General features: G+C 33.4%; 1 protein-coding gene across 1 annotated transcript in view; it reads left to right on the top strand.

The window, feature by feature from the left end:
- Positions 1-13,625, top strand: part of LOC110030228 (nicastrin) — an 88,673-nt gene that overhangs the window by 29,816 nt on the left and 45,232 nt on the right. Inside the window, exons 7-8 of the mRNA XM_020732842.1 lie at positions 6,101-6,172; positions 6,265-6,338. Coding sequence (XP_020588501.1) covers positions 6,101-6,172; positions 6,265-6,338 — 146 coding nt within the window. The remainder of the gene's footprint in view (positions 1-6,100; positions 6,173-6,264; positions 6,339-13,625) is intronic.

Genomic DNA, 13,625 nt, shown 5'->3' with positions numbered 1-13,625 from the left:
CGGCTTCCGATCGTTATTCTCATAGGGTACTGTCGTAGAGCGGGACAACGACGAAAAGGATGTCGAAACACTCAGTTTGGGAGCTTTGGGTAGAAACCAATAAGAAGATTCTTATTTTTATGCGATTTGAACACTTTCTTTCCCATTCGTTTACTTGTTTCCACTAATATAGAGCAATCTATGACTGTAGTTCTTTAGCTAGAGTCGAGACTGACACAGAACTGAGAGCTGTATCTCTCGGGTAAGGCTGTTAGCAAGAATACTAAGAAGGAAAAGGGGGAAAAAAGGAATGAAAATGAAGGAGGAGAAGGAGGAAAGAGAATTAAGGGAATATAATAAATCAATGAGGGAAATTAATGCTGGGAAATCACATTGAGTCGAGGTATTGTGATGAAATTATGTTGGGGTTAAATGAAGATCTAAGTTAAGAATTTCGTGAAATTCTAAGAAAACTATGATCGTAGGTTGTATACTCTAGATAACGACCTTGAGGTAAACTTGGAAAACTCACGTGAGAATATCATGTGCAAAATTAAAATAAATATCTTTCTATAGGATTACTACATGATTTATTGATTTGCAATTATATTTAAAAAGCATAACATATTATTGAATATTTATATATGTTATTGGATTGCAAACTTGAGCCGTTACTAATGACATTCCCGATTTTACTGCTTTTATTGAATGGATAGACATGTTTATTAAAATATTGCTTGCATGTATTCATATATCATTGTATATGTGTATAATAAATGATTTGCATATGATGAATGATTGTTATATGAAATATGTTTTAGGAAATGTCACAGGTGCTGTGATATATTGTTTATTATGAGTGACTTACAGGTAAGACTATATGGAAGCTTAAAATTTTTGACTCTTGATATGAAGGCAGAGACAGAATTGTTGGCATCAAGGGGGATGTTAATAACTGTCATGTTGAAGAATAAAAACCTTTATCAATTGTTGTATAGCCATTGGGTTGGGTTACAATCCAATAAAATTAAATGAAATGAACTTAGTCAAAGTCTATATAAGTACAAGTGATATTTCTAAGACGATAATGATTGATTATGAAATAGTTGAAGAAATCCTAATGCTTATGCAAAAATGAAAGAAATATATGTTTGTTAAAGTTTGTTACTGTTTATTATATTTTTGCCTCTTAGTTTTAATGCTTCATATGATTAAAATATATTTATGTTAGGTATTACAATCATGGATATGGGTTATGATTGGACACGAAAGTTTTCTTTCTGTCAATAAAATCTACTTTATGCTTGATTATTTTTCTTAGCATGTAGCACACACTCTATGTTGTTAACTTTCAGAAAAAGGGTGAGGAACACAGGTTGATTAGGCAGGTGTGACATTATATAACTTTTGGATGGTATGGTTTGGGAAGTTTAAAGACTTTTGGGTTTGTATCATTATATATTGCATTTTAGCAACTTTGTATATGTTTTGATGATATTATTTTGCACGTTTTCAAGTAATTGAGAATGTTATTGAATTATAATTTTAATTTAATTGTTATTTTTTGCGATAAATGAGGGAGACTAATTGATTATTCATTGAGTTCTGATATGTGCAAGTCATAACATGTGCTTGTGAGAATTTTGTCTGAGTAATTCCTCTATCTCTGCACATCACTGTTAACTCTAAAGAGGGGGCCAGCTTGGGTGTGACAGAAAATGATATTAGATGAGGTTAGATGAAAATAATGATTGAAGCGTGTTTGGAATTAGGAGTAAGAATGAGATTAAAAATATGAATTGATTAATATAAAGCTATAAGTTGATTGGATTTGGGATGGGTAACCCATTAAAAAAGATAATATGCATGACATAATTATTATATGAGTAATGTTATTGAATAATAAATTATGTCAATGCAAGTAAATATGTCTGAGGAAGTATAAAAAAGAATTGAGGGCTAGCCTTTTAGGGCAATTGTTGACCTAGAATTTAATTTGAAAAGAACTCAAACAGAAGTAATATTCAGAGTGGGGCAAATGAAGGAAGCTAGAGGCACTTAGTTACATAACATTATTCTGTTGATATCACAAGTGATTGTTAAAATACATGTTATTGAAAGATCATATACCTGCATTAGGCCCAGGCCTGAATATGTTTGAGAAGTTGATTGACATTTGAAGATCTTTCAAGCATTCAAGCCACCTGCATTTGAAGATACCAGTGGCCTTACAACTGCTGAAGATTATTTATTCAAAATTGAAAAGATTTTGGATGACATGATTTGTCAAGAGAATATGAGAGTGGTGCTAGCCACTTTCATGTTAGAAGGCAAGCCAGAGAGTTGTTAGCAGACACAACATAGAGAGAAATTTGGACTGACTCCTCTTCTACATATTCAATGGGTTTTATTTGTAAAAGTTTTCAATTATTCTACTTTCAACCAGATTAGCACTATAAGATAAATTTTTAAATTTGAATCAGAGGTTTTAAATAGTTATGCAGTATGAAACAAAATTTAATTCACTTTTTAGACATACACCTCATTGTGTCAACACTCTGGAGGAAAAAAAAAATGTCACTAATTTTTTGCGTGGCCTTAGAATTCACTCCTTTTGAAATCATATGATGAATGATTGTTATAAGAAATATGCGCAAGTGAATGTCATAACTTTTGTGATAGGTAGACTCTTATATCAATGATCTGCAAGCAAGATATTATGGAAGCTTGTAATTCTCGACTCTTGATATTTAGGTTGGCACAAAATTGTTAGTATCAAGGGGGCTTCTAATGTTGTGAGATGCCTAATTTTTATCAATAGATGTGTAGTCGATGGGCCGAGTTACGATCCAATGACTTGAAATGAAATGAATCTAATTAAAATCTATGCAAGTACAAGTGATATTTCTAAGACGACAATTATTGATTATGAAATAGTTAAAGTAATCCTTATGCTTATGTAGGAATGAAGGAAATATATATTTATTACAGTTTGTTACTATTTATTGCATTCATACCTGTTATTTTTGATGTTTTATATGATTAAAATATGTTTGTGTTATATAGTGTTGTCATGCAAATGAGTTATGATTGAACATATATGTTGCTTTCTTTCTGTCTATACAATCTTGCTTTAGTCTTGATTATTTTTCTGAGACTGCAGCTCACTCATTTATATTGATGACTTTTAGAAAGGGTAAGAAATATCAATTGATTAGTTAGGTGTTACCCCGTACAATTTTTGGATGATATGGTTTTGGAAGCGTAAAAACTTTTCGGGACGTATCCTTACATGTTGGATTTTAGCAGCTCTGTATATACTTTGGTGATATTATTATGCACGCTTCAAAGCAATTGGATAGGTGATCGAATTTTAAATTGAATTGAATTTTGAATGTTTGCGATGATTGAGTAAGGCTTTATTTATTACCTATTGAGTCCAGATTTGTCCAAGTTAGAAGTCGTACTGGTGAGAATTTTATCTGATTGAGTCATCCATCTCTGTCACACCACTGTTCAACTTATAGTGGGTAAGCTGGCATGTGACAGTTCTAGGCTTTAAGATTACAAAATTTTTTTGTCATCGTATTTCTTGAGAAAAATCTTACTTTTTCTCTATTCATGTTGAGCCTTTTTCAAAGAGAGATATTCCTTCTAATTTTGATGAATTAAACTGTAGTCCTAAAAGATTTTTAAACTTGAGACTGTGTACAAAAGAAAGAAGTCCAGTTTTACTACTCCTCGAACCAAACTTGCCATATGTGCCTATGCAAATTGATTTGCCACTAAGCCTGCTAATTGGAACTCGGTCTCTGCTTTTAGATGATTTTCTAGAATCACTTTTCCTACAAATTGTTATGTCCTTTAACACTGGAGTTGCGTTAGTTCATAGTCATTCATGCTATTTAGTGGCTATTAAACATGATTTTTGGATAATCATATATGAGAGATTGTATAGTGTTTTCCAAACTTTAAGGAGAAAGGCTGCAGATGGGCTTGTTTGTTCAAGTTTTCTTTTGTGAAACGCAGGATCATTATAAGTTATGTTTAATTATTCTTTGTAACTAACAAGAATATGAGATTAAAGGAATTTTTTCTCCTGTCACTAAAATGACTACAATATGAATGATCATCTTGAGTGCTACTTCTAAAGGATATTTACTTTTCCAAAGTGATGTCGACAATGCCTTTTTTGATGGTGATCTTGAAGAGGAGATTTACATGACTCTTTTGACTTGGTGCTTGTGTCCCTTCTCATATGGAAGTTGATTGAAGTGTTCTCTTTATGGATCGAGTTTGGTCCCCCTGTGCATTGCTTGATAAATTTAAGTTAAACGTATGTTGATTTTCCTTTAAATAGAGCTAAAATGATTCTTTTCTATTGCTTCATAAGACATGCAATGAGATCGCTCTTCTCATGGTTTAGGTTGATGCCATCATTATTATGGGATAGATTTGACTTTGATTAGTCTGCAAGCTCAAGCCATCTTTTAAATAAATAAACTTGGTGCTCTTACTCCTTAGATTTGGATGTTCACACTAATTTTCTAGCAGGTATACACATAATCTGATTACTTTGATTGGACTCCAAATTACTTCAGTTGTGGAAACTCATTAGTGGTAAGCATAAACTATTATAGTGAGAGCTACATTCTTCTGCATGATCCCATTGAATATAGATAAGGCTGGCAACATAAAATTATTTTACAATTACTCGATTTGATATTTTCTTCGTGTTTCAACTAGTTTATTTATGCAAAATCTCATCACATATGTTTTGTTGCCATTTGTTGAATCATCCAATATCTTATTGGGACATTGAGCTATAGTTTGGTCTTTCTAATTTGTTGTTCACTTCATTTCATGGGATATAATAATGCTGGTTGACCGGTGTTCCAATGCTCAATGATTGGTAACAAGTTAGTGTATTTTTCTTGACGATTTTCTTCTCTTTTGGAAGCGTAAAAAGCAGCCACATTGGTAACTATCGCATGTTCAGAAATTTTTTGGTTTCATTGTATTTTTATTGAACTTTGCTTTTCTTAAAATAATCCTACTTCTCTATATTTAGGTAATATCAAAGCTATTCAAAATTCCTATTGATTTCATGAGCTCACATTATATACTTTATTTATGAACCTTTCTTGAAAGGCGTGCAATTTGCATTAAACAAAAATCAAAAAGTACAAAAAATAGCTATATAAGCTATACAGAAGAACTAGCGTTGTTGGAATCTTCCTCAATCACACTCAAAAAATCGGGGTCACAAGTGTGAGCTTCCTAAACAAAGGACCTATCCAAAGCATGCCAAGCCCAAAAATGGGTCGTTTTGTTGCCTTCCCTATTGGTGAAAAGGAAGGAAATTTGCTTAAAGTCATGCAAAAAAGTGATGTCCTGATCATTATCACCATGCTGGCGCAAGCATTTAGTGTATGAAGCTTTGGAGGGTTATTATGTCACTTCCTCGTATGTCTACAAATGATTAGATTGCGGACATTCTTACGAAGGTTATGAGACATACATTATTCCTTGTGGTGAAATTGATGCTTTGTGACAAATAGCATTAATTTGAGTGGAGATTTTAACGAGATACACCCTAATTATTTTTGTTAATTATGTTCAGAAATCCGTATAATTATTTATCAAACCTGTAAATATTTTGCTCTTAGGATTATAATTAATAGCTTCTTTGTTAGGATAGATTTGGTAGATAAAATTATGCAGTCATGGCCATGCATTCTAACCATTCTTTACTATATAATGTGTATAACTCTCTAGAGGAAGTTGAGTAATTTGTGCTTCGAGGCTCTATTTGTTAGTTCTGAACCTCTTTTTTTTTTTTGGTGAAATGTAAATGCATGTTAATGTGCGCTATTTATAATGAGGATGTTTACATGGCATGCACTTATATATTTTTTGTATCCTGCATTTCATTTCTATAAATATTTTGATTATTTTGTTTGCTACCTGTTTGCAGTAACTGTGCTTTAGTCTTATTAGTCAATCACGGAATATTTTGCAGAATTGATAATCATTCTTCTTTATGATCATGCAAATATATTTTTGATCAGTTCTATTCTTACTGATCTTCCCATTTCAAGAGTTCTTTTGATTATTGCAGATGGCAAAACAGAATGAGAAGAACTTTAAAGCATATCCATCAACCGTGGCAGAATTTGATCTAGTCATGCAGGTAAGTAGCGAGTTCCTGACTGACATATGATAAGGCTTTGTTATCATTTATTTTTTCTAAAACATGATACTAATATTATTTCTTTTTGCCAGACAACAAAAGCTGAAACTCGTGACTCAGCTTCTTGTCTAAAAAAGCAGACTTGTTTACCATTAGGTGGATACAGGTGATCACCTTTTTTCTTGTCTTTCCCATATTTGCTTAAAAAATGGTGCTCCATGTTGACTGTTTTATAAAAAGAGGGAGATAGGAAAAGATAAAAATAAATAATTAATTAATTCCAGACAGTTAACCTATTCCCACCTTAGAAGTCCACGTCAGTTTGTAACTGTTCTTCCACATTCTAATAATAATAATAATAATAAAAGAATCACATTCAAAGAAACGACCCCCTATCATTTGCACGTCTCTAGCCTTCCCCTTTCTTGATAGTTTCTTGCTGGCGCGTTTCTCTGTTCAAACAACCCGCAACAAAGAAGCTTGATCGCCCCTCACAAATAATGCCGCATCTTTGTTGGTCAACAGCCTTCGTCTGCTTGCAGTTCTTTGCATGCCATCACTGTTCTCACGCTCGCCTCTTCCCTTGTCCTTGAACAAGCAACATCAAAGCCTTTCTCCCCTTCATTATTCCTATCTTCCTCTTGTTTGCATGCAACACCAGCCCATACCACCAAAATCCGTTTACCTCAGCCATGCTTGGAGCAAACATGAAAAACGACAACAGGATTGCGGGGTACAAAATCCACCGCAACTCCCATCTTCTACCACACGTGATATAGCCGAAGACCCTTTGCTTCCCTGTTCACATAACTCCTTCCTTCCACTTCAGAGCCACGTCTGAACACTCCCTGCGCCTCTCCAGTCGATCCTCTCTGTAGTGCAGAAAGAAAGCTGCCCATACTCCTCGCTGCCTCATCTGCAATCTAGCTCGCCGAAGCACTCGCTTCACTTCCCTGTGCCACTACTTACATGTTGTCTCCTTCTCAACCTACTGAAACTTGCTCGAGCCTCTTTTCCCTAGTTAGAAGCGGAAGCTTGCGAGAAATGCTTCATTTGCGTCCCTCCCTTTCTGCACCAAAGGCTTCCCCTCTGCCCTAACCTGAAGCTCGCGATCTTGAGAGCCCCACTGCCTCTGCCCTATGCCAAAGCTTTCCACCTTACTATTAATACCGAGCCTAAATCCGATCACTCTGTCCAAGAACATGTAAAATGAAGAAGTAACTTCATATTTTCAGGCCCGTCAGCCCTCTGCCACTTCCTAATCCGAGCTGCAAATTACTTTAATTGCAAAGTCTAATCGAGCATTTCTTTGTTTTTTGTGTTTATACATTGTAATTGTAAAAAAAATGAAAAATATGTTGTAATTATTTATTTCGTTGTTCGTCGTCGTTGTCGTAGATCACCGTTGTCAACGTCATTACTTCCCTCGAAAAGGTATAAAAACCAGGCAATAGGATAATTTTTAAAATGTTCATTCGAGGAAGTACGTATTGTTCAGAAAAAACACGAACTCCTTTAGAAATTTTTTATAAAATTAGAGGTTTTAAAATATCCATCCTGGGAAGCGTGAGTACCCTTCCTCAAGAATTAAATATCATTCGGGGAAATGCTTACTTGCAATGTGACACTTTATACAGGTTCATTGATTACCCGTTGCGTCTTTTAATACCATAAGTTAAATACTCTATTTTTGCTCCCCGACCACAGTGTCAACAATGCTTACCAACAAGTGTTTTAAGATAGTTGGGAAGGTTGACATTCTTTCGGCGCCCTCTAATAGGGGTTAACGTCGGGAGATTGTCATAATTTCAGGTATTTGGAGTTATAAAATCTTAGATTTTTTGAAATTATAAATAATATAAAATGGAAATCAACCGAATTTTAAAATGATTTGGAAATTCGAGCTTTTAAAATTTAGGCTTCTAGAGTTCAAAAATGTTTAGGATCTGGGCTTTTTAAATTTAGGCTTTTAAGGTTTCAAAATATTTAAAATTTTGGGCTTTTGAAAATTATGCTCTTTAAGCTTAAAAATATTTTAAAATTTGAGCTTTAAAATTTAGGCTCTTAGGATCTTAAAAATAATAAAAATTTATAGCTTTCAATTTTAGGCTCTTAAGATTCAAAAATAATTCAATCCTGTTAATTTTGAAACTTTAAAATCTCATCATCGAATTGCAATACCCCTGCTGGCAAACAGAAGAAGATAAAATACTTAAAATGAAGTCTTTATGCAGCATAATGTCATAACATTCACACAATCTTTTAAAGTGTTTAAATGATTCTATGAATTTATTGTCTTAAGATAATATTTGATTTGAATATAAATACTCATAAGATTTGGGCAAGCCTTTCAATATGCACTCTTTCGAGCTATATACTTGCATTTAATAACAAAGTATTAGTGAAATTCAAAAGTTAACAATATCGAAGCTTGCATTTATATTTTGATATATTCTAAGTCTAATACATTGAGTTAAAATGTGCTAATATTTTAAGAAGCTGCTACATCAGAGTTCATGTAAATCAACATAAACGTCCTCATGAGCTCCAACTAAAATACCAAATGTTTTGACAAATAGCTTTGAAATGGCACACAGGTTAAGACAAAATTTACATTTAAATGGTTAATATTTTAAAAATTTAATCGGGCCTCCCAGTCTAGAGGGTAGAGTTGTAAATCTCACCCAACTAGTATGATCTCCTCCTCGTAAGACTTAGAGTTGACGAGTCTAATAATTTTGTATTCAATGTCTCAATCATAAAATAAGAATTTATTAGTCCAATGCAATTAGGCCAATTCTTCTTCTTACAAAAACTAGAGTTGATGCGTTCAGTAAATTTAATAATGATATTCAAATCATAAATATAAATTGTAAGTTGCACTCTACTAGTATATTGCTTTTTACAAAGATTGGAGTTGACGAGTCTAGTAAATTTAATAATAATCTCTAAATCATAAATATAAGAATTTGTAAGTCTAAATTACTTAATATGATTCTTATTCTTATTAAGGTTGGAGTCGATAAGACATGCTTTCTAAACAACTTGAACTTAAAAATTCAAACGAACTTCAATTTTAAAAGTTTACATGTTCACGTCCCTGATGAGGTTCATGTTGATCATGAATCTCAATCAGAGGGGTCAATTTTTAAAATCAAGATTTTCAAAATAGCTAACCAAAATACTCTAATAAAATTAATCACTTAAAAACTTAGATCAAACTCACATTCATCTTCTCTAACAGTTTGTCGAGGGTGACAATTTTTTGATTGACTTCAGCTCATAAAGAGTGAATTTCATATCAAATATACCCCTATATTTATAATAAAAAAATTTACATGCCGATAAAGACGTGATCTGAGTCCTCTTTCTCTGTGATTTTGTCGCCAAATGATATCACAAAGTAGTGATTACGACCATAACCTTCTAACTAAGTGGTTGCCACCGAATGACACAAGTATATTACGGTCATGGTCGCAGCTGTATGTTCTCAAAAAATTTTTTATTATTTGAGTTGTGAATCATAAAGATACAATTGATTGACATAAAATCTTTCGTTAGCTAAGGTCGACTTGAATTTGTTCCCTTAAATAAATATCCACCTCAAATCAACAAGGGTACCTTGGATGACACAATCCATGGTTGTGGACAAGGTTCTTTTAGTCAATTGGGTTGACTACCTCATCTAAGTAGATCAGTGTCCACGATGACATAATGATGAGATCTTGATCGGATTCATCATCTTTTCCCCTACCATTCACTTTAGGCTTCAAGTGATAGATTTTATAATTTAATGTTTATTCAGTGTTAAATGAGTAGCCTTAATCGAAAGTGCTCTTCTATTATCGGTGGAGATAATTAATCATAGGGGCTTGCGTCTATGGGAAATCTCAAACTTCGGTTAAAAAAGCTCTCATAAAATGAAAGCGAAATTTTTGGGTAATGTCTTATTTACTATCCCATATGCCGTCTAAAAATTTGACCCTCAAAATTCTGTCAACAAAAACACAACACAAACTAAATAGCAGAGAGTTCGGGGAGCGGCCAGAATTCTTGGTGCCCAAACTTAAGCCTGAAACTATATCTAAATGTGCATTAGCATTACATTGAGGTTGTATTTTCTATTTGGCATTCCCATATTTACTTCAAAACAGAGGAGATTGGCAAACAAGTAATACTTTATTTCCACTTGATAAAAAAACATGTGAAAGAACCATCAGTGGGAAATTGAAGCCATATTCAGCTGAACCGAAACCCATGTTTGAATTTTTATTAAGCAAATTTCATCACAACTCAAGAGAACTCTACCTAGCCATGTTGGTTGACAATGAAATAAATATAATAATAACAATTTTATAACCAATCATTAAAACAAGTGCAAGTATTATGTATGTTTGGAGACAAACTTCATATAACTTAATTCATGAAAGTTTTGCAACCAGTAATTAGAAAGTGGTTGTTATATCTTGCAAGTTGGTGGTAAGTATTTTGTGTTACAAGTGGCCTAGTTGTGTCCTTTTGTACCACACCAACAACTCTTTTAATTTTTTTTTTGACCATTCTTCAGCCGACTATTGATGGCAATGGGCCTGAATGATGAAAAGAGTTTTACACTTCTCTTGGGTCAAATTTTTTGAAGACAGATGAAATTGTAGATAAGACATTTTAAAGATTTCACCATTATTTTGTGATGATTTTAGATCTGGGATTTGAGGTTTCCAATAGTAGCAATAAATAAGTTTTGAGTAAAGAATTTATCACCATAAGATTAGAGTGGGTGGTGGGTGAAATGATCATGAACCTGATTAAGATCTCATGATTCCATCTTCCTAGACTATCATGGTTTTTTATTTATGCATTCAAAGGAAATAGTCGACTTTACTTTACTGAAAGATCATTGCCAGCAGTTATGGGTGTTATTTTATCTAAGAAAAATTTTATAGACCTGATATGGATGTTTATCTACTGAGACAAATTCAAGTCAACTTTGCTTATAGAGCATTCTGTATTCTATGAAGCATACTTTATGATTCATAATTCAAAGGACCAAAAAGTCATTCGGGAATATTCAAGCTACATCGTAATCTAATGGAGTATGTCTGGCCAAATCACCTAGTTGAAGAGCACTAGTCATAGCAGTTTCATTTGTGGGCCTATTGACCAAGCCATATGAACCAATGACTCATGTCACATCTTTATTGACATATGATATTTTGAATGTGAATGTAGCTGTATAATTAATATGACATTAGCTCTTTTTGAGCTTAGACTAACCTCAAAATTGTCTCCATCAATAAATGATTGCAGAGTGTGGATGAAATTTGCTTGTAGTTTTAGATGATAAAATTTCAATTAAATATTTTTAAATCATTAATTAAAAGTTTAAATTTAAGAATAAAACCCTCTAGTTAAAATTTGTTTTAACACGACAATTATCAGAGATTGATTGAATTATTGAACGATAGGTTATTTTTATGAGTAGACCCCTCCAATTATACTATGCAACGAACAAGCTTATCACAAGGACAAATAATATTATTCAAATTTGCAGTTTGATTGAAGTTCATTATTCAAATATTGCTGAAGTAGCAATCTTGTCAACCATAGTTTTTTTAGAAAGAGAATCAAATTGACCAACTAGGGCTCAGTCTTGTCAACTTCTATCTTTGTGAGGAGGAGGATCAATCTAGTTTAGTAAATGTTCAACAACTTCAATTCTTTGTGAGGATGAGGATACCCAATTTTGATGAAAATGACAATACTGCTCTTGATTTTTTAAATTTGACTTTAATGAGTACGACCAGTTAATAGTTTTTCATCTTGAATGACCATCAAAATATTGATGTGAGATGTGTTGAATAGTGTATAATTCTTCTTGTTGCTGGTTCGAAAGTTGGTGAGAGGGAGATCATGGTTCTATTATTGAGTGCACTTATATCACTAGAATACTTGATTAATATCTCATGGAATATTTTAATGTTTATATGTGGATTGTTTGATTTGATTTTAATGAGTGTTAATAGCTTCATTGACATTAATTTGAGCTTTTATATGAGGGATAAGGTTTGCACATGAGTAGATTATTTCCTCCATCAGCGATGATTAGATCAAACTAGGACAGAACTCTTGAAGGAAGTCCCTCCCCATCAGTGTAGGATATACTTTTGAAATTTGTCTAGCCTTTAAGGAGAATTATTGAAAGTATTGTTTAAGTGCCTTCCCCTTATTTTGGGAAATTCCTGAGAAATGAAAGGAACTTTTAACAAACTTCTAATTTTCGATAAACTACTCCACTTAGAATCTTACAAGCTCATTAAAATTGTAAATAGTCCCTCATGGGAGAGGGTAAAATTAAGTGTGAGCTTAGCCTTTAAAGGTAATATGAAAAAAAATTATGGAGGAGCACATCAGAGGCCCGTTAAATCTGCATGAAGGTTTTGTAGTGGTTGATGTATTTATATAGTTTAGATGCCCCATCATGAGTTGAAGTTTGAAAGCTTGAAACATGGTGGAATAGGATGTTGGAGGATCGTTTCAATCAAGGGGAATGATTTATGAAAACTATGATGGATGAGAAAATGATGCTAATCTATGAAGGGGAATTATTTTTGAACCATATCATGTAATTTGTCACATATAGTAGGGTGAGGAGTATCATCAAGATGGTGTTGTGCCAAAGTTCTTAATGATGGTTGGAGGGTTGAATGGATTGGTAGAACTAGCAGTGTTATTGATGTAGATGTTTTATCCTCGTAAAGGGGGAACTCCAGCCCGATAGTGTTGAGGCCTTATATTGGTCTTCTTAAGTTGGACACCTTCAATTGACAACCAATCCTGGTTTATTAGGGAAGCCTCTAATGTTGAAGGATCTTATTCTGTGAATCCTCTATCATCCGTACATGGCCATTCAAGGACGTGCCTACTGTGTTTTAGCCAACCAGTTGACGCTTGTCGCGATGGCTGAGTGTGGAGGTCTAATGTTCCGAGTGCAAAGATTATTCCTTGGAAAGGTGGGTGTTAGAATGGGAGGCTCCGTTATTACAAATATTATGTTTGTTGGCAATCAAATGAATATATTTTTAGCTTGCCAAGTTTGAATTGTTTTTCATAAATAGTGTAAAATTATTGCGTGCTAAAAAAATTATGCCAGTGGAATGAGAGTTTTGCATCTTAGCATTGATTGAAAATTTTGTGCACAAACATATAAAGAAAGAGAGTCCAAATGACTTTAATATTTTTATGTGAAAAATTTAGAAAGGGAAAAATTATGAAGTCTGGCTCAGGAGAATGAATCCACTATGTTGACTAAGATTATAAAATTCTACTTCTTTCAAATGAAGAAGGGCTTACAAAATAATATACTTAATACTGGCTTGATTTCTTTTAGCTGTGAATGTACTGTGTGTGTATGTGGTTCTTTTTTTTGGGGGGGGGGGGGGGGGGGGTGGGGGTG

The sequence above is a fragment of the Phalaenopsis equestris genome, unplaced genomic scaffold (genome assembly GCF_001263595.1).
Source record: "Phalaenopsis equestris unplaced genomic scaffold, ASM126359v1 Scaffold000680, whole genome shotgun sequence".
In the NCBI taxonomy this organism is placed as follows: domain Eukaryota; kingdom Viridiplantae; phylum Streptophyta; class Magnoliopsida; order Asparagales; family Orchidaceae; genus Phalaenopsis; species Phalaenopsis equestris.
The sequence above is the reverse complement of the archived record's forward strand: the minus strand, read 5'-3'. Positions and strand labels throughout refer to the sequence as shown.